Genomic DNA, 26,394 nt, shown 5'->3' on the forward strand with positions numbered 1-26,394 from the left:
CTGTGCTCAAGAAATCAGGGCTAGTCAGCAAGCAGATGCCTGGGCGCAGGACCAACTTCGCCAAGGTCTGCATTTTCCCTTTTCGCTTAAAGATGGACTGCTTTGCTATAGAAATCATGTTTATATCCCACCCGGACCGGGCAGGGAAAAAGCGCTTCGTCTGTGTCATGACTGCAAACCAGCAGGGCATTTCGGACTATTTAAAACCATGCATCTGATCCTAAGGGATTTTTGGTGGCCCAAGATCCGCAAAGATGTGGAAAAATATGTCAACACCTGCCCAGTATGCCAGCGCTCCAAGATAAGAAGGGAGAAACCCTCAGGGCTTCTACATCCCCTTCCTACCCCATCTCGCCCATGGGAAATAATTTCTGCGGATTTCATCACCGACCTACCACCTTCCTGTGGATTCACCACGATCCTAGTGGTGGTGGACCTTTTCACCAAGTTAGCCCATTTCATACCCTGTGAAGGTCTACCCACGGCCAAAGAGACTGCAGATCTATTCCTCCAACATGTTTTCAGACTACATGGATTGCCCAAGAGTTTAGTCACAGACCGTGGTTCTCAATTCACCTCTCGTTTTTGGAAGGCACTACAAAAACTATTGGGCATAGACTCTCGCTTATCTTCAGCTCATCATCCTCAAACAGATGGGCAAACGGAGCGCACCAATGCCACCTTGGAGCAGTATCTTCGCTGTTATGTAAACTACCAACAGGACAATTGGGCTTCTCTGTTACCACTGTCAGAGTTTGCTTATAACAATGGAGTTCAAGCTTCTACAAAAGAAACGCCGTTCTTTGCAAACTACGGCTTCCACCCACGTTTCTTTCCCCCTGTCATTGAAACTTCAGAAGTTCCCGCAGCAGAGGATTGGCTGCAGGAACTCACAGCGGTACAACAACTTTTGCTCCAGCAACTGGACCAAGCCAAGGAGGACTATAAACGCCACGCTGACAAACATCGCCAGCCGGGCCCCGAAATCAAGGTAGGAGATCGGGTTTTCCTGTCCACTCGCTTTCTGCCCTCCCACCGCCCTTGCCGGAAGTTAGATGCCCGTTTCATTGGCCCCTATCCAGTGGTGGCGCAATTAAACCCCGTGACTTTCAAACTCCAACTTCCGCGTTCAATGCGCATCCACCCAGTGTTTCACCGTTCCCTGCTCCTTCCGGCGGATGGTGTGCGTCCTGATACAGACCAACCAGCTCCCCCTCCTGTTTTGATGAATGGGGAGGAGGAGTTCGAGGTTGAGGACATTTTGGATTCTCGCTTTCACCGCCGCCGCCTGCAATATCTCATTGACTGGGTGGGTTTTGGCCCTGAGGAGCGCTCTTGGGAAGACGCCTCCACAGTTCACGCTCCTGATCTAACCCGTCGCTTTCATCAGACCTATCCCACCAAACCGCGGCCTCGCGCTTCGGGGAGAGAGTCCCAGTTTGGGAGGGGCCTTGAGGAGGGGGATAGTGTGATGATCCATGGGCCTTGTAGTCCTGCTCAGGACATTGTAATTCCTGATGAAGATGAAAACTTGGGTTTTTTACCTTCCCAGTCTGAACTGGATTCCTCTCAGCCAGATCTTTCCCAGGCAGATCTGGGAACCTTGCACCTGCAAGAAAGTTGTCTCCCAGAAGTATGTCAAACAAGCCCAGAGCCTACTTCTCCCGTGTTCTTGCGCCGGGAGTTTTGTAAACAACAGAGAAGTTTGGATTCAGCTTCGCGCAGGAGTGCGAGGATTGCAGCTAAGAATGTAGCCAATTAAGACTGCTTCTCGTGAGAATCTTTAAGGAGTTTAACATCTGGTCTCAGAGTTTAGCTTTCGTTTCTGATTCCCAGAGAACTGCTTCGGTGGGAAAGTTTGACTCTATATAGGTGTTTTACCCGCGTAGTAACTTCGCGGAGTCAATTCGTCAGCCTACGGAGCGAGTTGTGTCTGGACAGCGCGCTCCGATTCAAGCCTCGCTCCTGCTCAAGCCTTGCCTTGCTATCCAGCCTTCGCCTTGCTTCCCAGCCTTTGTTTATCTACGGACTTTGCCTTGTTTCCCAGGACCAATCCTTGCCTTGTTCCACGGATTTTACCAAGTTATTCCACGGACCTTGTTCTTGTTCCTAGTTACCTTGTTCCACGTTTTAAGCCTTGTTTCAAGTATCAAGTTATTTCCTAGCCTTGCTCAAGTTTATGGACTAAAGGACCTTGTCATCTCCCCTCACTTTGCCTGGCAAAGTGAGTGTTTCGGTTATTGGATTACAACTTTGGACCATAATATTTCTTATTGGACATTGCTTTTTTGGACTAATTTTGACCTTTCCTGAAAGGTCCGCTTCTGAACTAACTTTTACATTTGCTTTTATTAACCTTATATATTTCCTTAATAAAGATATTAGTTAGAATCTGGCCTCTGCGTATGGTTATTGGCGCTCTGTAGCCGGGGTCGTGACAGCAAACAAGATAGATATGCTGGATTTCGTATCACAAATCACAAGTCGAACACTTCCCAAGTGTCTAGGACTGTGTGATGTATTTTCGGAGGCCGTCCTCTCGGCATAAGGATGGGGCCGCTTGAGCTGTCCTTATGCGGGAGGAGGATGAGACATGCTGTGGCTGAGAGCACTCCAGAGGACTCTCGGTTGCTTCATGCATTTCTCCCTTGTCCCTTCTATTTCTACATAAGGATGTGTGCCTTCCTCAGGCCATCCTCTTGGCATAAGGATGGGGCCGCTCGAGCCGTCCTTATGCAGGAGGAGGATGAGACATGCTGTGGCTGAGAGCACTCCAGAGGACTCTCGGTTGCTTTGTGCCTTCCTCCCTTGTCCTTTCTATTTCTACATGAGGATGTGTACTTTCCTCAGGCTGTCCTCTCAGCATAAGGATAGGGCCACTCAAGCCGTCTTTATGCCAGGAGGAAGGTGAGACATGCTGTGGCCGAGAGCACTCCAGAGGACTCTCGGCTGCTGTGTGCCTTCCTCCCTTGTCCTTTCTATTTCCACATAAGGATGTGTGATTTCTTCAGGCCGTCCTCTCGGCATAAGGATGGGGCACTTGAGCTGTCCTTATGCCGGGAGGAAGGTGAGACATGCTGTGGTTGAGAGCACTCCAGAGGACTCTCAGCTGCTGTGTGCCTTCCTCCCTTGTCCTTTCTATTTCTACATAAGGATGTGTGCATTCCTCAGGCTGTCCTCTCGGCATAAGGATGGGGCCGCTTGAGCTGTCCTTATGCTGGGAGGAGGATGAGACATGCTGTGGCTGAGAGCGCTCCAGAGGACTCTCGGTTGCTGCATGCCTTCCTCTCTTGTCCTTTCTATTTCTACATAAGGATGTGTGCTTTCCTCAGGCCGTCCTCTCGGCATAAGGATGGGGCCGCTTGAGCCGTCCTTATGCCGGGAGGAAGGTGAGACATGCTGTGGCCGAGAGCGCTCCAGAGGACTCTCGGTTGCTGCATGCCTTCCTCACTTGTCCTTTCTATTTCTACATAAGGATGTGTGCTTTCCTCAGGCCGTCCTCTCGGCATAAGGATGGGGCCGCTTGAGCCGTCCTTATGCCGGGAGGAAGGTGAGACATGCTGCGCCTGAGAGCGCTCCAGAGGACTCTCGGTTGCTGCATGCCTTCCTCACTTGTCCTTTCTATTTCTACATAAGGATGTGTGCTTTCCTCAGGCCGTCCTCTCGGCATAAGGATGGGGCCGCTTGAGCCGTCCTTATGCCGGGAGGAAGGTGAGACATGCTGCGCCTGAGAGCGCTCCAGAGGACTCTCGGTTGCTGCATGCCTTCCTCACTTGTCCTTTCTATTTCTACATAAGGATGTGTGCTTTCCTCAGGCTGTCCTCTCGGCATAATGATGGGGCCGCTTGAGCCGTCCTTATACCAGGAGGAGGATGAGACATGCTGTGGTTGAGAGCACTCCAAAGGACTCTCGGTTGCTGCGTGCCTTCCTCCCTTGTCCTTTCTATTTCTACATAAGAATATGTGCCTTCCTCAGGCCATCCTCTTGGCATAAGGACGGGGCCACTTGAGCCGTCCTTATGCTGGGAGGAAGGTGAGACATGCTGTGGCCGAGAGCGCTCCAGAGGACTCTTGGCTGCTGCATGCCTTCCTCCCTTGTTCTTTCTATTTCTACATAAGGATGTGTGCTTTCCTCAGGCTGTCCTCTTGGCATAAAGATGGGGCTACTTGAGCCGTCCTTATGCTGGGAGGAAGGTGAGACATGCTGCGCCTGAGAGCGCTCCAGAGGACTCTCGGTTGCTGCATGCCTTCCTCACTTGTCCTTTCTATTTCTACATAAGGATGTGTGCTTTCCTCAGGCTGTCCTCTCGGCATAATGATGGGGCCGCTTGAGCCGTCCTTATACCAGGAGGAGGATGAGACATGCTGTGGTTGAGAGCGCTCCAGAGGACTCCCGGTTGCTGTGTGCCTTCCTCCCTTGTTCTTTCTATTTCTACATAAGGATGTGTGCTTTCCTCAGGCTGTCCTCTTGGCATAAAGATGGGGCTACTTGAGCCGTCCTTATGCCGGGAGGAAGGTGAGACATGCTGTGGCTGAGAGCACTCCAGAGGACTCTCGGTTGCTGCATGCCTTCCTCTCTTGTCCTTTCTATTTCTACATAAGGATATGTGCTTTTCTCAGGCCGTCCTCTCGGCATAAGGATGGGGCCGCTTGAGCCATCCTTATGCCAGGAGGATGAGACATGCTGTGGCTGAGAGCACTCCAGAGGACTCCCGGTTGCTGTATGCCTTCCTCCCTTGTCCTTTCTATTTCTACATAAGGATGTGTGCCTTCCTCAGGCCGTCATCTTGCCATAAGGACGGGGCCCCTTGAGCTGTCCTTATGCTGGGAGGAGGGTGAGACATGCTGTGGCCGAGAGCACTCCAGAGGACTCTCGGCTGCTGCGTGCCTTCCTCCCTTGTCCTTTTTACATAAGGATGCGGTGAGCCACTCTATCCTTATGCTGAGAAGACAGGGAAAATGAGGAGGGACTGAGGTAAATGCACAGGGGGCCGCATCCCACCCCCGGGCCTTAGTTTGCCCATGTAGGGCCAATGCTTTAGGTCCCTATATTGGGCCGGAAGGGGTCTCACCATGGTCTGGAAGCAGGAGTGGAGCTGGGTCAGGAAGGGGGGCTTTCCGGCTAGTGCCAGGACCCGCTTCTCCACCATGGTGCACTCCACGTCATCGTCCTGGATGACCACGTCCTTCTTGAGGATCTTCACGGCGTAGAGCTCGTCTGTGCCTTTCCTCTCCGAGAGCATCACCTGCGGAAAGAGAGGAAACGGAGGATCAATAGGCAAGAAGGCTGCAGGTGACACTTAAAGTGCCTTCAGACATTCAGGCCCAAGGGGCTCCAAGACGAACAAAGCCAAAACGAAGCCACCACTGCACCCAACATCAAGCCTTATGTTTCCGAAGGTGCATAACGGCACCAGGAGTGCCATCAAAATATTAGGAAGATCATGATAGTAAGAACTACCTTGGAGTCTCCTTCTCTACGGACGTTTTGAAACAGAGGCTGGATGGACATCTATCCGGAGGGATCGTATGGGTATTGGTTATCGTGAGCATTTTATTGTATTTTAGATGCCTTTGATTTTATATGTTTATATGTTTTAAATGTACCTTGTTCGTTGTATTTTGTGGTGTATTTTGGGCTTGGTCCACATGTGAGACGCTCCACGTCCCTTCAGGGAGATGGGGCAGGATACAAGAATATAGTTGTTGTTATTATTATTATTATTATTATTATTATTATTATTATTATTATTATTATTATTATTATTACACAGTAAACAGGATAGATATGCTGGCTTTCGTATCACAAAATCACAAGTCAAACACTTCCCAAGTGTCTAGGACTGTGTGATGTATTTTCGGATGATGCGTGCAGATCCCAGCAGGGTGGCCTTTTGCAGTTGGCAGATCGTAATTTTGTCAATGTCTATTGTTTCCAAATGCCGGCTGAGATCTTTTGGCACGGCACCCAGTGTGCCCATCACCACCGGGACCACCTGCACTGGTTTCTGCCAGAGTCTTTGCAGTTCAATCTTGAGGTCCTGATAGCGGCTGAGTTTTTCCTGTTGTTTTTCGTCAATGCAACTGTCACCTGGGATGGCAACATCAATGATCCAAACCTTTTTCTTTTCCACAACTGTGATGTCTGGTGTGTTGTGTTCCAGAACTTTGTCAGTCTGGATTCAGAAGTCCCACAGTATCTTTGCGTGTTCATTTTCCAATACTTTTGCAGGTTTGTGATCCCACCAGTTCTTTGCTGCTGGGAGGTGGTACTTGAGGCATAAGTTCCAATGAATCATTTGGGTCACATAGTTGTGCCTCTGTTTGTAGTCTGTCTGTGCGATTTTCTTACAGCATCTGAGGATATGATCAATGGTTTCGTCGGTTTCCTTGCACAGTCTGCATTTTGGGTCATCAGCTGATTTTTCGATCTTGGCCTGAATTGCATTTGTCCTGATGTCTTGCTCCTGGGCTGCAAGGATCAGGCCTTCTGTCTCCTTCTTCAGGGTCCCATTCGTGAGCCAGAGCCAGGTCTTCTCCTTATCAGCTTTTCCTTCAATTTTGTCAAGGAACTTTCCATGCAATGTTTTGTTGTGCCAGCTGTCAGCTCTAGTTTGTAGTGCAGTTTTCTTGTACTGGTTTTTTTGTCTGCTGTGCTTTGAGGAGTTTCTGATTTTTGACTTTAGTCAAATCAGGTTCTTCACTTTGCTTTACATATTCTGCCAGGGCATGTTCTTCTTCTTTGACTGCTTGTTTTACTTGTAAGAGTCCTCTGCCCCCTGATCTTCTAGGCAGATACAGCCGGTCAACATCACTGCGAGGGTGCAGGGAATGATGAATGGTCATGAGTTTTCTTGTTTTTCTGTCCAAATTGTCCAGTTCCACCTGTGTCCAATTTATAATGCCAGCAGTATATCTTATGACAGGTATGGCCCAGGTGTTTATGGCCTTGATGGTGTTGCCTCCATTGAGCTTTCTTTTGAGAATTTTTCTGACCCTTTGTGTGTTCTTTACTGACCACAGTCTTCACATGTTCATGCTTGATGTTGTCCAGCTGTAATATGCCCAGATATTTATAGGCCTCTGGCTGGTGACACTTTATTGTTTGGCCATTGGGCATATTTATGCCCTCACTTTCAATGATTTTTCCCTTCTTCAATGCCACTGTCGAACATTTGTCCAAACCAAACTCCATGTTGATATCAGTGCTAAAAATTCGGACAGTGTTGGTCAGAGACTGGATTTCAGTTTCCGTTTTCCCATATAGCTTCAGGTCATCCATGTACATCAAATGTGAAATTTTGTGAGAATTCTTAGATGTTTGGTAGCCGAGATTTGTTTTTTGTAAGATTGTTGACAGAGGGATCATGGCAATAATGAAAAGCAGAAGAGACAATGAGTCTCCCTGGAAAATTCCTCTCCTGATGTTGACAAGTCCATAGCTTTCATTTCCAACAAACAGCTCAGTTTTCCAGTGCTCCATCATGTTTTCAATGAAGGTGCCAACGTTTTTACTAATCCCGATGGCGTCCAGGCACTTGATGATCCAGCTGTGTGGGAGTGAGTCAAAGGCCTTTTTGTAGTCAATCCACGTCATGTGAAGATTAGCTTTTCGGCTCTTACAGTTCTCCAGAATCATTTTGTCAATCAATAACTGGTCTTTTGTGCCCCTACTTTTCCGTTTGTTGCCTTTCTGTTCACCTGGCAAGATGTTTTTTTCTTCAAGATAGTCTTGAATTCTGTCAGCTATGATGCCAGTCAGTAGTTTAAACATAGTGGGCAGACACGTTATTGGCCTGTAGTTTCCTGGTGCTGCTCCTTTTGCTGGATCCTTTTGTATCAGGTATGTTCTTCCAGTTGTTAGCCATTCACTGATACTTCCTTTCTGCAGCATCTCATTGAATTGTTGGGCCATTTTTCCATGTAAACTGATCAGATGTTTGAGCCAAAATCCATGAAGTTGATCACTACCAGGCGATGTCCAGTTCTTGACTTTTTGCACTTGTTTGCTGATCATTTCAGTTATTATTTCCATCTGTTCCATTTTGTTCTGTGAGAATTTTCCTTTAAACTCCTTTATCCACCCAGCGTTTTTGTTGTAGTTTTTATTATTTTCCCAAAGTTCTTTCCAGAACTTTGTTGTTGCAGTTTTCTCTGGCTTTATGGTTACTGTGTCTGTTGTTTGGTTCAGACTCTGGTAGAACCGTCTTTGGTCTGATTGAAACAGTTGATTTTGTCTGTACTGGATGATTCTGGCTTCATACCTTTCAATTTTTCTGGCTGTTGCTGTAATTTGTTCTTTCATGATGATGATGATGATGATGATGATGATTATTATTATTATTATTATGGTGTTTTCCTTCCTGTCAGAAGAAGATTGAACTGGAAGACCTTTGAGAGTCTATTCCAACTATAAGAATCTAGCATTCTTTTAATCTTCAAGACGGAAACATTCAAGCTGGAATGGATGGTGAAGCATTCTCTGTTGAAGGAGGTCTTTAAAGGCTGGATGGCCTTCTGTTGGGAGGGTGTGGACTGTGTCTTCCTGCCTGGCATGATGGGAGTTGAATTGGATGGCCTTTGAGGGTCCCTCCCAACTCCATTGTTCCATGCATGCTCAGAATATGGGGTTGCCATTTGGGGAAAGGTTCTTTCCCATATCTGAGCTTTGTTATTGTGCTCCCACGGCTCCTTTCTTGCAGGGATAACTCCCCTCTGAAGGGCCCACCTGCGGGTGGGTTTCTCGACTCGTCAGCCTCATTAATTGAGACACGCCAACACCGCCGCCTTGCCAATTAAGACGCTCCACGGCTTCCATCAGCGGGGAATTAATCCTGAAATAAACACGGTGCCCCCCGCCTCTGACTGACTCGCTTTGCACTCCAAACACCAACAACAGATTCGGAGAGTCGACTTGCTCCCCTTATGTTCTCACATGGGTCGGAGCAAGGAAGCTTTCGGGATGGCAAATACCCATTTATGCCCCAAACTTGGCATGTAGACCCGATATGCCCACATTTGAACACTGGTGGGTTTTGAGAGGAATTGGCCTGGACATTTTGGAGTTGTAGGTACTGGGATGTATAGTTCACTTGCAATCAATGAGAACTCCAAATTCCACCAAAAATGAAATTGAAACAAACTTGGCACACAGAGTCCCCATGACCAGCAAAAAATACAGGAGGTCTTTGGGGGGAATTTACCTTGATTTTGGGGAGTTGTAGTTCATCTACATCCAGAGAGCACTGTGAACCCAAACACTGATGGATTTGGACCAAACTTGGCACACAGATCTGACATGCCGAAATTTGATTACTGGAGGGGTTTGGAGGGGACCTGACTTTCATTTCTGGGAGTTGTAGTTCACCCACAACTAGGGAAACTGTGACCTCTTCCAATGATGGACCTGGACCAACCTTGGCACACAGAACAGACCCAGTTTATTGAACTGAACACGCCTACCTGTATTTTATAATGTGTTTTATGAATTCTGATGTAAGTTAATAATAATTTTAAACTGATTTATATTGCACTGTATAATTTTTATATATGTGTTTTTTGTAAGCCGCCCTGAGTCCCCTGTTGGGTGAGAAGGGCGGGATATAAATATTGTAATAAATAAATAAACACCCATGACTACTCAACTTACTGGAGGTGTTTGGAGGACTCACCCACCCGAGTGGGAGTTGTAGTTCACCCTGCAGCCAGAAAGCATATTGAACCCCACTGATAATGCATCCAGAGCAAACTTGCCCAACATCACAAACTTTAAGTACTGATGGAGTTTCTCTGGGTTAACCTGGTATGGTGTGAGTTGTAGTTCACCCACAACCTTACGCATTTTGTACAATTAAAATTGACTTTTTCAAATAACCCAGGCAATAGTCACATAGTCGTCTCTGACTCTTTGTGACCTCGTGGACCAGTCCAGGCCAGAGCTCCCTGTCGGCCGTCACTGACCCCAGTTCCTTCGAGCCAGTCCCTTCAAGGATCCCGTCCATCCATCTTGCTCTTGGTCGGCCTCTCTTCCTTTTTCCTTCCATTCTCCCCAGCATCATGATCTTTTCCAAGCTTTCCTGTCTCCTCATGATGTGGCCAAAATACTTCAGCTTTGCCTCTCATCTCAAAATTACACAAAATTACAGTTTGAAAGATTTCTTTAAAAACAAAAAAAGCTATTGACCCTGGGTTGGTTGCCCATTACTGTTCTGAATGCTACCTTCCTTCAGGAAACAACTGAAGACTTGGATGTTTCGGCAGGCCTTTGGAGATACAGTCATTAATTAATCAGCCCCAGAGGGTTTTTAATAATCTATCCCGTTTTTATTACAATTTTACCATCTATGTGTTTTAAATGCAATTTTTTATCCTGTATTTTTGTTTTAATTGATATATTGTATTACTGTTTTATCTTTTTATAGTGTGATTTGTATTATGTTGCCTATGTTTTGTTTTATGTTGTTTGGGCCTCTGCCCCATGTAAGCCACCCCGAGTCCCCACGGGGAGATGGTGGCGGGGTATAAATAAAGTTGTTGTTGTTATTATTATTATTATTATTATTATTATTATTATTATTATTATTATTATTATTATTATCTCCTTCTCTCCAGTGAGCAGCCATTGGGCATTATTTCCTGGAGAATGGACTGGATGGATCTTCTTGCCAAGGTCCAAGGCTCTCTCAGGATTTTCCTTCAAAAACATCTCTCTTCCTTCGCTCAGCCTTCCTTATGGTCCAGCTCTCGCATCCATAGGTGACTATGGGGAATACCATGGCTTTGACTATGCGGACCTTCGTGGCCAGTGTGATGTCTCTGCTCTTCACTCTTTTGTCCAGGTTGGCCATTGCTCTCCTCCCAAGAAGGAAACGTCTTCTGATTTCCTGGCTGCAGTGATCTTCGTGCCTAGAAATATAAAGTCTGTCCCTGCCTCCACGTTTTCTCCCTTTATTTGCCGGTTATCAATAGGTGTCGTTGTCATGATCTTGGTTTTCTTGACATTTAACTGCAGCCCGGCTTTTGCACTTTCTTCTTTCTTTCCCCTTGGTGATAAGGCTCCTCAGCTCTTCCTCACTTTCGGCCATCAGAGTGGTATCATCTGCATACCTAAGGTTGTTCATGTTTCTTCCAGAAATCTTAACTCCGGCCTTGGAATCGTCAAGCCCCGCATGTCGCATGATGTGTTCTGCGTACAAGTTGAATAGGGAGGGCGATAGTATACAGCCCTGCCTCACTCCTTTCCCAATCTTGAACCAGTCTGTTGTTCCGTGGTCTGTTCTTACTGTGGCTACTTGGTCTTTATACAGGAGACAGACAAGGTGACTTGGTCTCCCCAGACCACCAAGAACATGCCATGTTTATTATGATCCACACAGTCGAAGGCTTTAGAATAGTCAATAAAGCAGAAGTAGATGTTTTTCTGGAACTCCCCAGCTTCATTATCCAGCGGATATTGGCAATTTGGTCTCTGGTTCCTCTGCCTTCTCTGAACCCAGCTTGGACATCTGGCAACTCTCGCTCCATGTATTGCTGGAATCTGCCTTGCAGGATCTTGAGCATTATGCATTATTATTATTATTATTATTATTATTATTATTTTATTATGACACAGCAAACAAGATAGACATGCTGGATTTCATATCACAAAATCACAAGTCAAACACTTCCCAAGTGTCTAGGACTGTGTGATGTATTTTCGGATGATACGTGCAGATACCAGCAGGGTGGCCTTTTGCAGTTGACAGATCGTAATTTTGTCAATGTCTATGGTTTCCAAATGCCGGCTGAGATCTTTTGGCACGGCACCCAGTGTGCCCATTACCACCGGGACCACCTGCACTGGTTTCTGCCAGAGTCTTTGAAGTTCAATCTTGAGGTCCTGAGAGCGGCTGAGTTTTTCCTGTTGTTTTTCGTCAATGCGACTGTCACCTGGGATGGCGACATCAATGATCCAAACCTTTTTCTTTTCCACAACTGTGATGTCTGGTGTGTTGTGTTCCAGAACTTTGTCAGTCTGGATTCGGAAGTCCCACAGTATCTTTGCGTGCTCATTTTCCAATACTTTTGCAGGTTTGTGATCCCAACAGTTCTTTGCTGCTGGGAGGTGGTCCTTGAGGCATAAGTTCCAATGAATCATTTGGGCCACATAGTTGTGCCTCTGTTTGTAGTCTGTCTGTGCAATTTTCTTACAGCAGCTGAGGATATGATCAATGGTTTCGTCAGCTTCCTTGCAGAGTCTGCATTTTGGGTCATCAGCTGATTTTTCGATCTGGGCCTTAATTGTGTTTATTCTGATAATAATAATAATAATTATGGAATGTTTCCAGCTGTAAAAGCAAAATATGCCCCCAAATTGACCGGTTTTTCTTTCTTTCTGTTTATCTTTCTACATGTATGAGCTTTCCAAAAGGCAGGAAACATTTCCAGCTGTTGAAGCAAAGCATACCCCCAGACTTTCCTTCTTTCCTTTATCCCTCCCTCCCACCCTTACTTTTCTTTCCTTCTTTCTTCCACTCACTCTATAACTATAGCTAAGATTTCCAAAGAAAAGGAAATGTTGCCAGGTGTTGAAGCTAAAAGTGTCTCCAAATCAATTAATCAATTAATTTATCTATCAGACTGGTAAATGGTCAAAAACTATTTGAAGGAAGAGGATTATAAGGTGATTATCTAACCAAACTATATTAGAAGATAAAGTCTGCAAAACAACTGAGAATGTAAATAAAAGGCAATATGCAATATAGAGACGCTAGACAGAGATGGTTGAGAAAAAGATTGTAAAACTGTTTTCATATAAGATACTGTGCAAAAGATGGAAGTCAATTTTATGTCAATGTTTTCTTTTGTTTTGATTTGATTTTTGTTGTTGGTTTTTTTTGTTTTTTTGTATTATTATTACAGCAGAGTCTCACTTATCCAACATAAACGGGCCGGCAGAATGTTGGATAAGTGAATATGTTGGATAATAAGGAGAGATTAAGAAAAAGCCTATCAAACATCAAAATAGGTTATGATTTTACAAATTAAGCACCAAAACATCATGTTAGACAACAAATTTGGCAGAAAAAGTAGTTCATTACACATTAATGCTATGTAGTAATTACTGTATTTACGAATTTAGCACCAAAATATCACGATATATTGAAAACATTGACTACAAAAATGCATTGGATAATCCAGAACATTGGATAAGTGAGACTCTACTGTATTAATTTTGGTTTCCTTCTCTTTCTCCTTCCCCCCCTTTCCTGACCTTATGTTATATTTAGGTCCTATTTTATTTTTATGTTGAAAAGCATTAATAAAAATTGATTTAAAAATCTATCATCTATCTATGAATGATAAATTTGGGGACACCTCTTGCTGCAACATCTGGGAAGCCTTCTGGATCTAAAACTCTTGGCCCAGCGTCCTGCCGAGTAGTGCTTCTGGACGTCAGCCAGGACAAAGCAAGCCACGTTTAGCAAGGAAGCCACCCATCCGCCTCCATCCTGCTTGTCCCACAGCAGGCAGTTGTGGCTCTGAGATCCACGCTTCTCCTCAGCCCACGCAGGATCCCAGGAACGAGGAGTGGAAAGCCAATTTTCTTGGCTTCCGCAGATGCCGTGCAAGTCTTCCTTTTGCACCCTGGAGGTTTGCTACAAGGCAGCGCACACTTTGATTTGCAAATTTGTGTCACTGGCTGGTAAAGTATGCATGGAACAATGTGCCTCTTTTAAAATGCAAATGGAAAATAAAGAGGCACGTAATTGGAAAAACAGATGCACCAACATGTCAGTAAGTGGGGTTGTTTGTTATTGCGGTGTGCCTTCGAGTCGGTTTGGAATTAGAGGAGCCTGGAGGCGAACGCCAGGGCGAAGGGATTGCTTTTCACCAGGGGTTTTGGCTTTGGATTCCAAGACTAAAATACTCTTGCAGGTGGAAGGAAACCTGCCAGAACCTGGCAGCAAAACATGGCACCGTTCGGGTTCTCTTCCGAAGTCTGTTCCAAACGATGCTGTCTTTGAAAATATAAAATACTAGCTGTGCCCAGCCACGCGTTGCTGTGGCGAAGTATGGTGGTCTGGGAAATAAAGTATTGAGGAATTGGTGGTAGGTAAGGTAAAGGGTAAAGGTTTCCCCCTGAAATTAAGTCCATTATAAATGGGTTATATAGCTGTGTGGAAGGGCCTTGAGTCTACACTGCCATATCACCCAGTTAAAATAAGATAATCTGTATTTTATAGGCAGTGTGGAAGAGGCCTAAGTGAGGCCTAAGTCTGCCTGTCCCCTGGGCTGAGTGGGTTGTTAGGAGACCAAGTGGGCAAAGATTAGCCCTCAAACTGGCAGCAATTGGATAAAAACAATTATTCCTTTCCCTCTAATTAGGATTTTATTTTTCTTTTCTTTTTGTTGTATCAACCTTGAGGCGTGGATGATGGGTTGTGTTGTCAAATTTCGAGGTTGGGGGGGGGGGGCTGTAGTTTTGTTGTTTTGTCGGTTGCCGTGATGCCATCACTCATTTATATATATAGATGTCAAAGACTGCAAAAAGTGCGAGGAAAATGGCTAAAAATTATGCATTGCTCTTATGGAAAGGAAACCACTGAGCCATTGTATCCAGAGGCAAACACATACAAAGGCAATGCTTTCAGGTGGGCGTAAATGGCCGTTTTTGCTTGCCTTTCCGAAGCTGCCTTTGCCCAGGACCATCAGAAAGTTGAAGTCGGAGAGCTTCATGCGGTCGCGGGCACCATTGTTGTTGTCGAATTTGGAGATGGCGTTCAGGGTCCGCTCCTCCGAGGCCTTTGCTCCGGGGCCAAACCTGGCTCTCTAAAATAAAAACGGAGATTGCAGAAAAAGTGTAAGTGAAAGGTTTGTATCCATGCACATTCAATTTTATTCTCCAAATAACCAATAGGCAATTTGGAGGGGGGGGAAATGGGCAAGCAAGGACATAAACTTATCTGGTTCCCCCAGATGTCAAATGTGGCCCTTTGGATTCCGCACTCGTTCCTTTTGGGTTGGCTTTTCAATGCTCTTTCCAACAGCAAAAGAATTGCAAAACCGCCCCCTGCTTAATTTATTGGAGTGCAATTTGTCCGACAGCAGGCATTGCAAAGGCAGATAGCGATCTCACATAATTTATGCCTTTTAATTTCTGGGGGTCGCTGCATTGTCAGAGCCAGCGCTGTGCTCAGCCTGGCATGAAATTCCATTAAGAGGAAAAAAATAAGAAGAGGCCAATTGCTCAGCCATGCTGCTGCATCTGCAGAAGCTGAAAGGTGGGTTGTTCCCAAAACCTTCAGCCGTTCATATAAAAATGGCCCAAGGAGAAGGAATCGCCTGCTTGGACCACATGGACACCCACCTTGACCGGATGGAGAGGAACCTCAAATATATAAGACCTCATGTCTCCCTTCAGTATGGGTTCTGGTGGAAGATATTCATGGGAGAACATACTCCATGTGCAGAAAGGATCCATCTTCACATAGACACCCAGCTACCGTGACCAGACTTCTTGACCCAATGGAGAAGAACCTCAATTGGACAAGACCTCCTAATGGAGGACAACTTTGTGGCTCCAAGAGGTCCTTCTCCAGGTGGAAACCCATCCTCACAATTGGTCCACTGTAACCAGACTTCTTGACCCAATGGAGAAGAACCTCAATTGGACAAGACCCGACAACTTGACCTCCTGCTGGAGGAGAACTTTGTGGCTCCAAGAGGTCCTTCTCCAGGTGGAAACCCATCCTCACAATTGGTCCACTTTCGCCAATGGAAGGCATGGGGCCAAAAGGAAGTCCTTCTATGGGAGCTTCTGGTGGACCATATATATGGAAGAACATTCTCCATGTGCAGAAAGGATCCATTTTCACATAGACACCCACCTACCGTAACCAGACTTCTTGACCCAATGGAGAAGAACCTCAATTGGACAAACCTCCTGATGGAGCACAACTTTGTGGCTCCAAGAGGTCCTTCTCCAGGTGGAAACCCATCTCACAATTGGTCCACTTTAGCCGATGGAAGGCATGCCATTTGGAGAGATGGCTATCCTCAGTGGGGCCAAAAGGAAGTCCTTCTATGGGAGGTTCTGGTGGACCATATACATGGAAGAGCATTCTCCATGTGCAGAAAGGATCCATCTTCACATAGACACCCACCTACCTTGACCAGACTTCTTGATCCAATGGAGAAGAACCTCAATTGGACAAAACCTCCTGATGGAGGACAACTTTGTGGCTCCAAGAGGTCCATCTCCAGGTGGAAACCCATCCTCACAATTGGCCCACTGTCGCCAATGGAAGACATGCCATTTGGAGAGATGGCTATCCTCAGTGGGGCCAAAAGGAAGTCCTTCTATGGGAGGTTCTGGGAAACCCATCCTCACAATTGGCCCACTTTCGCCAATGGAAGGCATGCCATTTGGAGAGATGGCTATCCTCAGAGGGGCCAAAAGGAAGTCCTTCTATGGGAGGTTCTGGTGGACCATATACATGTGGGAAAAAAATTCTCCATGTGCAGGAAAGGTCCACCACGTAGATACCCACCCAGTTTGATCAGGGTTCTCGATCCAATGGAAAAGAACCTTATCTGGAGAGGACAGGACAGGACTACAGAACTTGAGCTTTGTGTGCTCAGAAGGTTCCTCTCTGTATGGACACCAATTTTGACCTAATGGTCTACTTTTGCCACTGGATGGAGGATCACTTTCTGGGCTCCCTCCAGATGTCTGTCATGGAGAAGAACCTGGAATTGACAAGACTCCATGACTTGACCTCCTTATGGAGGAGACCTTTGTGTGCCCAGGAGGCCCCCATCCAACTGGCCACTGGACAGAAGACAACCTTCTTGGCTCACTCTTTGGAAAGATAATCATTATAGAGAAGAACATCAAATGGACAGGGCATTATCTCAAACCTTGACCTCCTAATGGAGGAGAGCTTTGTGTATCCATCTGACCACTGATCTCCTTTGGTTACTAAATGGAGAACCATCTAGATTCACCCTTTAGAGAGATGACTATCATGTGTTGGCCATCAAGGAGACTTGGTGAGCCCCACACGTTTCCACTGGATACTTCTCATGCCTGGATGCTGGATATCGGGGGGCAACCCATGCTGGTACCCAACTCCTCCCCCTTATTACCAGTTATGGGGACCCCCAAGTTGGCCAAGGAAGGGATGGCCCTTTGGCTCACCTCAAACTTCTGCCGAAGCTCTTCGTTGCCTTCCTCGCCTTCTGGGGGGACGGGGACATTGAAGTACTCGCCCTCTTCCTGGCTCAAGAGCTTAAACCTGGAACCAAAGGGGAGAAGTCGGGGGGCACAAGGGGACCCCAGTCAGACAATACCCTGTGAACTCTACTGATGACGGATCTGGACCAAGCATGGCAGACATGCCCAATATAACCAACATTAAATACTGGTGGGATTTGGGGATAATTGACCCAGGATGATTGGAGGTGTAGTTCACCCACACCCAGAGAGCCCTGATGATGGCTCTGGACCAAACATGCCACACATACTCAATACAACCAACATAAAATATTGGGGGGGGGGGGTTGGATGGGCATTGACCCAGAATGATGGGAGTTGTAGTTCACCCACATCCAGGGAGCACTGTGAACCCAACTGACAATGGATCTGGACCAAACTTGGCAGACATGCCCAACATAATCAACATTAAATACTGGTTGGATTTGGGGGGAACTGACCCAGGCTGATGGGAGTTATAGTTCACCCACATTCAGAGAGGACTGATGATGGATATGGTCCAAGTATGCCACACATACTCAACATGACTAACAGAAAGTACTGGAGGGGTTTGGAAGGGAGGATTGACCCAGGGTGATGGGAGTTGTAGTCCACCCACAAAGAGCCATGACTCCCACTGAGTGATGGGAGTTGTAGTGCACCCACAAGAGCCCTGTGACTCCCACCGGGTGATGGGAGCTGTAGTCCACCCACAAAGAGCCCTGTGACTCCCACTGGGTGATGGGAGCTGTAGTCCACCCACAAAGAGCCATGACTCCCACTGGGTGATGGGAGTTGTAGTGCACCCCGAAAGAGCCCTGTGACTCCCACCAGGTGATGGGAGTTGTAGTCCACCCACAAAGAGCCATGACTCCCACTGGGTGATGGGAGCTGTAGTCCACCCACAAAGAGCCATGACTCCCACTGGGTGATGGGAGTTGTAGTGCACCCACAAAGAGCCCTGTGACTCCCACCAGGTGATGGGAGTTGTAGTCCACCCACAAAGAGCCATGACTCCCACCGGGTGATGGGAGTTGTAGTCCACCCACAAAGAGCCATGACTCCCACTGGGTGATGGGAGTTGTAGTCCACCCACAAAGACCCCTGTGACTCCCACCGGGTGATGGGAGTTGTAGTCCACCCACAAAGAGCCATGACTCCCACTGGGTGATGGGAGCTGTAGTCCACCCACAAAGAGCCCTGTGACTCCCACTGGGTGATGGGAGTTGTAGTCCACCCACAAAGAGCCATGACTCCCACTGGGTGATGGGAGTTGTAGTCCACCCACAAAGACCCCTGTGACTCCCACTGGGTGATGGGAGTTGTAGTGCACCCACAAAGACCCCTGTGACTCCCACTGGGTGATGGGAGTTGTAGTCCACCAACAAAGAGCCATGACTCCCACTAAGTGATGGGAGTTGTAGTCCACCCACAAAGAGCCATGACTCCCACTGGGTGATGGGAGTTGTAGTGCACCCACAAAGACCCCTGTGACTCCCACTGGGTGATGGGAGTTGTAGTCCACCAACAAAGAGCCATGACTCCCACTAAGTGATGGGAGTTGTAGTCCACCCACAAAGAGCCATGACTCCCACTGAGTGATGGGAGTTGTAGTGCACCCACAAGAGCCCTGTGACTCCCAATGGGTGATGGGAGTTGTAGTCCACCCACAAAGAGCCATGACTCCCACTGGGTGATGGGAGTTGTAGTCCACCCACAAAGAGCCATGACACCCACTGGGTGATGGGAGTTGTAGTCCACCCACAAAGAGCCATGACTCCCACTGGGTGATGGGAGTTGTAGTCCACCCACAAAGAGCCATGACTCCCACTGGGTGATGGGAGCTGTAGTCCACCCACAAAGAGCCCTGTGACTCCCACTAAGTGATGGGAGTTGTAGTCCACCCACAAAGAGCCATGACTCCCACTGGGTGATGGGAGTTGTAGTCCACCCACAAAGAGCCCTGTGACTCCCACTGGGTGATGGGAGTTGTAGTGCACCCACAAAGAGCCATGACTCCCACTGAATGATGGGAGTTGTAGTCCACCCACAAAGAGCCCTGTGACTCCCACTGGGTGATGGGAGTTGTAGTGCACCCACAAAGAGCCCTGTGACTCCCACCAGGTGATGGGAGTTGTAGTCCATCCACAAAGAGCCATGACTCCCACCGGGTGATGGGAGTTGTAGTCCACCCACAAAGAGCCATGACTCCCACTGGGTGATGGGAGTTGTAGGGCACCCACAAAGAGCCATGACTCCCACTGGGTGATGGGAGCTGTAGTGCACCCACAAAGAGCCATGACTCCCACTGGGTGATGGGAGCTGTAGTCCACCCACAAAGAGCCCTGTGACTCCCACTGGGTGATGGGAGTTGTAGTCCACCCCCAAAGAACCCTGTGACTCCCACTGGGTGATGGGAGTTGTAGTGCACCCACAAAGAGCCATGACTCCCACTGAATGATGGGAGTTGTAGTCCACCCACAAAGAGCCCTGTGACTCCCACTGGGTGATGGGAGTTGTAGTGAACCCACAAAGAGCCCTGTGACTCCCACCAGGTGATGGGAGTTGTAGTCCATCCACAAAGAGCCATGACTCCCACCGGGTGATGGGAGTTGTAGTCCACCCACAAAGAGCCATGACTCCCACTGGGTGATGGGAGTTGTAGTCCACCCACAAAGAGCCATGACTCCCACTGGGTGATGGGAGCTGTAGTGCACCCACAAAGAGCCATGACTCCCACCGGGTGATGGGAGTTGTAGTCCACCCACAAAGAGCCATGACTCCCACTGGGTGATGGGAGTTGTAGTGCACCCACAAAGAGCCCTGTGACTCCCACCAGGTGATGGGAGTTGTAGTCCACCCACAAAGAGCCATGACTCCCACTGGGTGATGGGAGCTGTAGTCCACCCACAAAGAGCCCTGTGACTCCCACTGGGTGATGGGAGTTGTAGTCCACCCACAAAGAGCCATGATTCCCACTGGGTGATGGGAGTTGTAGTTCACCCCCAAAGAGCCATGACTCTTTGTGTGGGTTTAGGGGCAGATAACTGACCCAGGATGATGAGAGCTGTAGTACACCCACATTGAGAAAGTAACAAGTGAATCTGGCAGAACAAGAATAAAACAAGATATAATCTCAGTCGTTTATATGGAACCGCCGTCGGGAGGAAAGGCAGCGGAGCCTTGAGCCTTGGGCGAAAGCTCCAGTTCTGTCAATGGGAGGGATGTGATGATGGCAAAGGAACAAACGAAGCCTCGATTTGCATAATTTGGGATGGAAACGAGGAGCGGGGGGTCTCTTTCTGGCTTCCTCTGCCACCCAATGCAGTCCAATGCGTTTGCTCCGCTCTGGCTCTCTGGAGATGAAAGCCCGACGCTTTGACAAGGAAAATTACTTAGATCTCCACTTAACGGAGTTCTTTATTTAAAGAAAAAAACAGGCAGCAAGGAACTAGTGTTTACCATATTTTACACGCCGCTTAATGGGCTCTAATGTCCCCGGCGGAGCCGAGAAGGAAGGAAGGCAGCTCTCGTTTCCAGCTCTCGAAAGCGGATGGTTTGGTCCTTCATGTCCATAGGGTTTGCCATTATCTGCTGGATATTGTTATTTATTATTAACAACATTTATATCCCACCCTTCCCACCCCGAAGGGGACTCAGGGAGGCTTACATGTTATAGGTACATACAATCTATATATATAAAAGAGTGATGGAATCAGGGCAGCGGACAAAACAACAAAACTACAGGCCCCCCAACCTCGAAATTTGACAACACAACCCCTCATCCACGCCTCTTGGTTGATACAACAAAAACAAAAGAAAAATAAAGTCCTAATTAGAGGGACAGGAATAATTGTTTTTATCCAATTGCTGCCAGTGAGAGGGCTAAGCTCCGCCCACTTGGTCTCCTAGCAACCTACTCAGCCCAGGGGACAGGCCTCACTAAGGCCTTTTCCACAGATTATCTGATTTTAACTGGATTATATGGCAATCAAGACTCAAGGCCCTTCTACGCAGCTATATTACCCATTTATAATCTTATATTATCTGCTTTGAACTGAATTATATTGAGTCCACACTGCCAGATAATTCACTTCACTGTGCATTTTATACAGCTGTGTAGAAGGGGCCTCATATAATCCAGTTCTAAACAGATAATATAAGATTATAAATATACAGTAGAGTCTTACTTATCCAACATAAACAGGCCGGCAGAACGTTGGATAAGTGAATATGTTGGATAATAAGAAGGAATTCAGAAAAAGCCTATTAAACATCAAATTACATAATGATTATACAAATTAAGCACCAAACATCACAATCCAAGCATTCACAACACATGGACAACGTATAAATACTATACAATACTACACAGGGACATAGACCCCCTCTACCCTCACCACTTTCACAGAACACAAACAACCAAATGCATACTAAACATAAAGACAACCATACAACAGACATTCAATACCACCACTACCTCAACCATTTCTCACCAACACCACAAGACAACGCCACAGCAAGTAAATTATATTATTAGCATAGCACAATATAAGCATTGGGTTGTTGTGTATTTTTCGAACAATATGGCCATGTTCCAGGAGCATTCTCTCCTGATGTTTCACCCACATCTATGGCAGGCATCTTCAGAGGTTGTGAGGATGCCTGCCATAGATGTGGGTGAAACGTCAGGAGAGAATGCTTCTGGAACATGGCCATATTGCCTGGAAAACACACAACAACCCTGTGATCCCGGCCATGAAAGCCTTTGACAACACAATATAAGCATGGTACAGATGGATGCAGCGGTGTTAAGAGGCTTGTGCGGGAGCGACAGATGGGGGGGGGGGTTTGCTGGGCACGCAGTGGTTCATGTTCAGCGCATGCGCAAATCAGTCTTTTCTGTTTTTTGGCTTTTTTGGGTCCTGGTTTGGTTCCAGATGTTGGGTTTTGTTGTAGGAACCTAGCAGCAAGGCCACTGGGTTCTATTGCCAAGTTTCGTGGTTCTGTGGCATTTAGTTTTGTTGCTTACTTCTAGGCCTCCAGGCCATTACCTTTATATATATATACTAGCTGTGCCCGGCCACGCGTTGCTGTGGCTGAGTCTGGTGGTGTTGGTCAGTCTACATTAGGTTGTATTTATGCTGTGACCTCCACCTTCTTTATACTCACATTAGTAGTAGTATTTGAAGTCTGTTACCTTCTTCAATTTTTGTGTTGATTGATAATTGCTTGAGATCCCTGTTGTCTTTGGTTTGTTGTTAGTTGTAATGTCTGATTCTGCTGAGTGCGGTTTATATTTTTATTGTGGTACAATAGTCCTTTTTTTGTTTTGCCTGTGTAGGTGTTTATTATTATTGTTGTTGTAGTGGTCATGAAGGTTGGATAAGTTAGATGCTACTGTATTGTTTTTTGGAGGCCCAGTGTAGCACTGACTGGCCTCTCAGCCTCAGTGCCTGGCTGTTTCTTGCCTGTGCTGGTGTTGATTCTTATTGTTGTTGTTGTTATTGTTATTATTGTAATTGTTTTTTTGGAGGCCAAGTGTGAATGTAGGGATTGGGGAGGTGGATGAGTTGTGTTGTCAAATTTGGTATTTGTTATAGTCACAATGCGTTGTTGTGAGTTTTGTGGGTCTGGATTGTGGTTTTGTGGTGTAGTTGTGTTGTTACAACTGGGAGAAAAGGCTTTTGTGTTGTGTTGTCAAGTTTTGTATTTCTGGGGCGTTTAGTTGTGCACCGTTTCGTATTTCTGGGGCGTTTAGTTGTGTTGTTATAGTCACGATGCATTGTTGTGAGTTTTGTGGGTCCGGATTGTGGTTTTGTGGTGTGGTTGTGTTGTTACAACCGGGAGGCAAGGCTTTTACGTTGTGTTGTCAAGTTTTATATTTCTGGGGTGTTTAGTTGTGTGCCAAGTTTCGTATTTCTGGGGCGTTTAGTTGTGTTGTTATAGTCACGATGCGTTGTTGTGAGTTTTATGGGTCCGGATTGTGGTTTTGTGGTGTGGTTGTGTTGTTACAACCTGGAGGGAAGGCTTTTGCGTTGTGTTGCCAAGTTTCGTATTTCTGGGGCGTTTAGTTGTGTTGTTATAGTCACAATGCGTTGTTGTGAGTTTTGTGGGTCCTGTGTGGTTTTGTGGTGTGGTTGTGTTGTTACAACTGGGAGGCAAGGTTTTTGCATTGTGTTGCCAAGTTTTGTATTTCTGGGGCGTTTAGTTGTGTTGTTATCGCATGATGCGTTGTTGTGAGTTTTATGGGTCCGGATTGTGGTTTTGTGGTGTGGTTGTGTTGTTACAACCTGGAGGGAAGGCTTTTGTGTTGTGTTGCCAAGTTTCGTATTTCTGGGGCGTTTAGTTGTGTTGTTATAGTCACAATGCGTTGTTGTGAGTTTTGTGGGTCCTGTGTGGTTTTGTGGTGTGGTTGTGTTGTTACAACTGGGAGGCAAGGCTTTTGCATTGTGTTGCCAAGTTTCGTATTTCTGGGGCGTTTAGTTGTGTTGTTATCGCATGATGCGTTGTTGTGAGTTTTGTGGGTCCAGATTGTGGTTTTGTGGTGTGGTTGTGTTGTTGTAACCGGGAGGCAAGCCTTTTGCATTGTGTTGCCAAATTTCGTATTTCTGGGATGTTTAGTTTTGTTGTTATAGTCACTGCGCAAACAACTTTATCATTTTATATATATAGATAGATAGATAGATATTGTACTATACCACTATATTGCAATATTATTAGTAATATTACATGTAATATATAATATACAGTTATAATACTGCATTATTATTATTATTATTATTATTATTATTATTATTATTATTATTACAGTAGAGTCTCACTTATCCAACATTCTGGATTATCCAATGCATTTTTGTATTCAATGTTTTCAATACATTGTGATATTTTGGTGCTAAGTTTGTAAATACAGTAATTACTACATAGCATTACTGCGTATTGAACTACTTTTTCTGTCAATTTTGTTGTATAACATGATGTTTTGGTGCTTAATTTGCAAAATCATAACCTAATTTGATGTTTAATAGGCTTTTCCTTAATTTGTCCTTATTATCCAACATATTCGCTTATCCAAACTGCCGGCCCGTTTACGTTGCATAAGCGAGACTCTACTGTATTATTATTATTATGCATTGCATTATAATATTATTATATGAGGGTCATAGTGTGTTTAGAACATAATACGAGGGTCATAGTGTGTTTAGAACAGACATGGGCAAACTTCAGCCTTCCAGATGTTTTGGACTCCAACTCCCACAATTCCTAACAGCCTATTGGGAATGTAATGGTGCTCCATGCAGTCATGCCGGCCACATGACCTTGGAGGTGTCTACAGACAACGCTGGCTCTTCGGCTTGGAAATGGAGATGGGCACCAACCCTCAAGAGACGGGCACGACTGGACTTAATGTCAGGGGAAAACCTTTACCTTTACTTAAAAATATTGAACAAATTACTATATTATTATAACAGTGGATACTTGTCTTTGTAGTTCCAGGGAGCCCATTGTCTTCTATAGTCCCTTACCAGCCGTCCACTCCGGCCTTCTGCAGCTCCGAAATCCCAAAGGAGAGTGACCCCATGAAGTCATTCCTGCTGGTCAGGTCCCAATCCCAGATCTCCACCGACAAACGCCGGTCCTTGTCTGTCTCTTTCAGCTGGCTGCAGAAAGGAAGGAAGGGAAAAATGGAGAAAAAGAGAGATTGTTGAGAATTGGCACTGTTGGTTTTTAAAGGAGCAGCCTGCAAACCTCCCCGCATTTCACTCGGGCATTTGATCCATCAATGGCTCTGGAAGACAGAAAGGAAGCGAGAGTTTTGCGACTGATGCCCCGTGGCTTGACAGCTTTGCCGCCGCGGTTTGCAACGCACGGCTTTGATCAACAGGAACGGCAAAGCTTTGGAAGGAGACAGAGAGAGAAGACGCCGAGGCTGAGAGACAAAGAACCTCGACCTGCGACTTACTCTGATCCATTTAGTGCTTCCTCATGGGGAACGGAGAGCAAATGATACACCTAGACATTAAACGCTGGATGATGGATCCATCATCCAAGGAAAGGGTGGGAAATCAGATCCAACACTTTCCAGCTGTGGAAAGGGATTTTTGAAGAGGTGGTGGTGCCAAAAGAGGAGGAGTTATTATTATTATTATTATTATTATTATTATTATTATTATTATTATTATTATTATTATTATTACTAGCTGTGCCCGGCCACGCGTTGCTGTGGCTTTTTTTAGGTGGTTCCGTGTCTTAGGGGGGGATCCTTTGTTGGGAGGTGTTAGGTGGCCTTGATTGTTTCCTGGATGGAATTCCTTTGTTTTCAGAGTGTTGCTCTTTATTTTGTGTTTTGAGATGAAAGAGTGATGAGTACCGGATGGGTTTGGACCTTCAAAGAGTGGGTGTTTCCCTGTTTTGGGGGGGGGGGGGAATCCTTTGTTGAGCGTAAGGACATAGAGACGTAGGTGAGGGGTTGTGTTGTCAATTTTCTAGGTTGGGGGGACTTTAGTTTTGTTGTTTTGCCCGGTGGAGCGACGCCATTATCCTTTTATATATATAGAAGATTATTATTATTATTATTTTATTATGACACAGCAAACAAGATAGATATGCTGGATTTCGTATCACAAAATCACAAGTCGAACACTTCCCAAGTGTTTCTGTGTGATGTATTTTCTCTGTGTTATTACATTATTGTTGTTGTTGTTGTTGCATTATATTTATATCTCTCCTGAAGCGGCTTAACATAAAAGCATACAATCAGGGCCAGCTTACACCTCCCAACAAAGGATTGCCCCCAGGCAGGAAACAGCCAGGCTTTGAAGCTGCGAGGCTATCCAATGCTAATCAAGCTGGCCAGTGACAACATTCACACTTGCCTCCAACAGACAAGAGTTCTTGCAGCTTCAAAGCCTGGCTGCTTCCTGCCTGGGGGGATCCTTTGTTGGGAGGTGTTAGTTGGCCCTGATGGTATGCTAATGCTTTTATCTTAAGCCGCTTCAGGAGAGATATAAATATAATACAACAACAACAACAATAAAAATAACAACATAGGATTTGGGTTCACATTCACGCTTGCCTCCAACAGACAAGAGTTCTTGCAGTTTCAAAGCCTGGCTGCTTCCTGCTTGGGGGACTCCTTTGTTGGGAGGTGTTAGCTG

At 46.2% G+C, this 26,394-nt stretch overlaps 1 protein-coding gene across 4 annotated transcripts in view; it reads right to left on the bottom strand.

The window, feature by feature from the left end:
• prkcb (protein kinase C beta) overlaps positions 1-26,394 on the bottom strand; it is a gene marked incomplete at its 5' end in the record, with an annotated part of 126,555 nt that overhangs the window by 61,973 nt on the left and 38,188 nt on the right. For all 4 annotated transcript variants that reach the window (XR_010001544.1, XR_010001545.1, XR_010001543.1 and 1 more), the window contains 4 exon segments: positions 5,073-5,246; positions 14,662-14,811; positions 17,183-17,279; positions 24,763-24,897. Coding sequence is in view for 1 of the 4 variants with exons in the window: in XM_062966871.1 (XP_062822941.1) it covers positions 5,073-5,246; positions 14,662-14,811; positions 17,183-17,279; positions 24,763-24,897 (556 nt within the window).

The sequence above is a fragment of the Anolis carolinensis genome, unplaced genomic scaffold (assembly GCF_035594765.1).
Source record: "Anolis carolinensis isolate JA03-04 unplaced genomic scaffold, rAnoCar3.1.pri scaffold_37, whole genome shotgun sequence".
In the NCBI taxonomy this organism is placed as follows: Eukaryota; Metazoa; Chordata; class Lepidosauria; order Squamata; family Dactyloidae; genus Anolis; species Anolis carolinensis.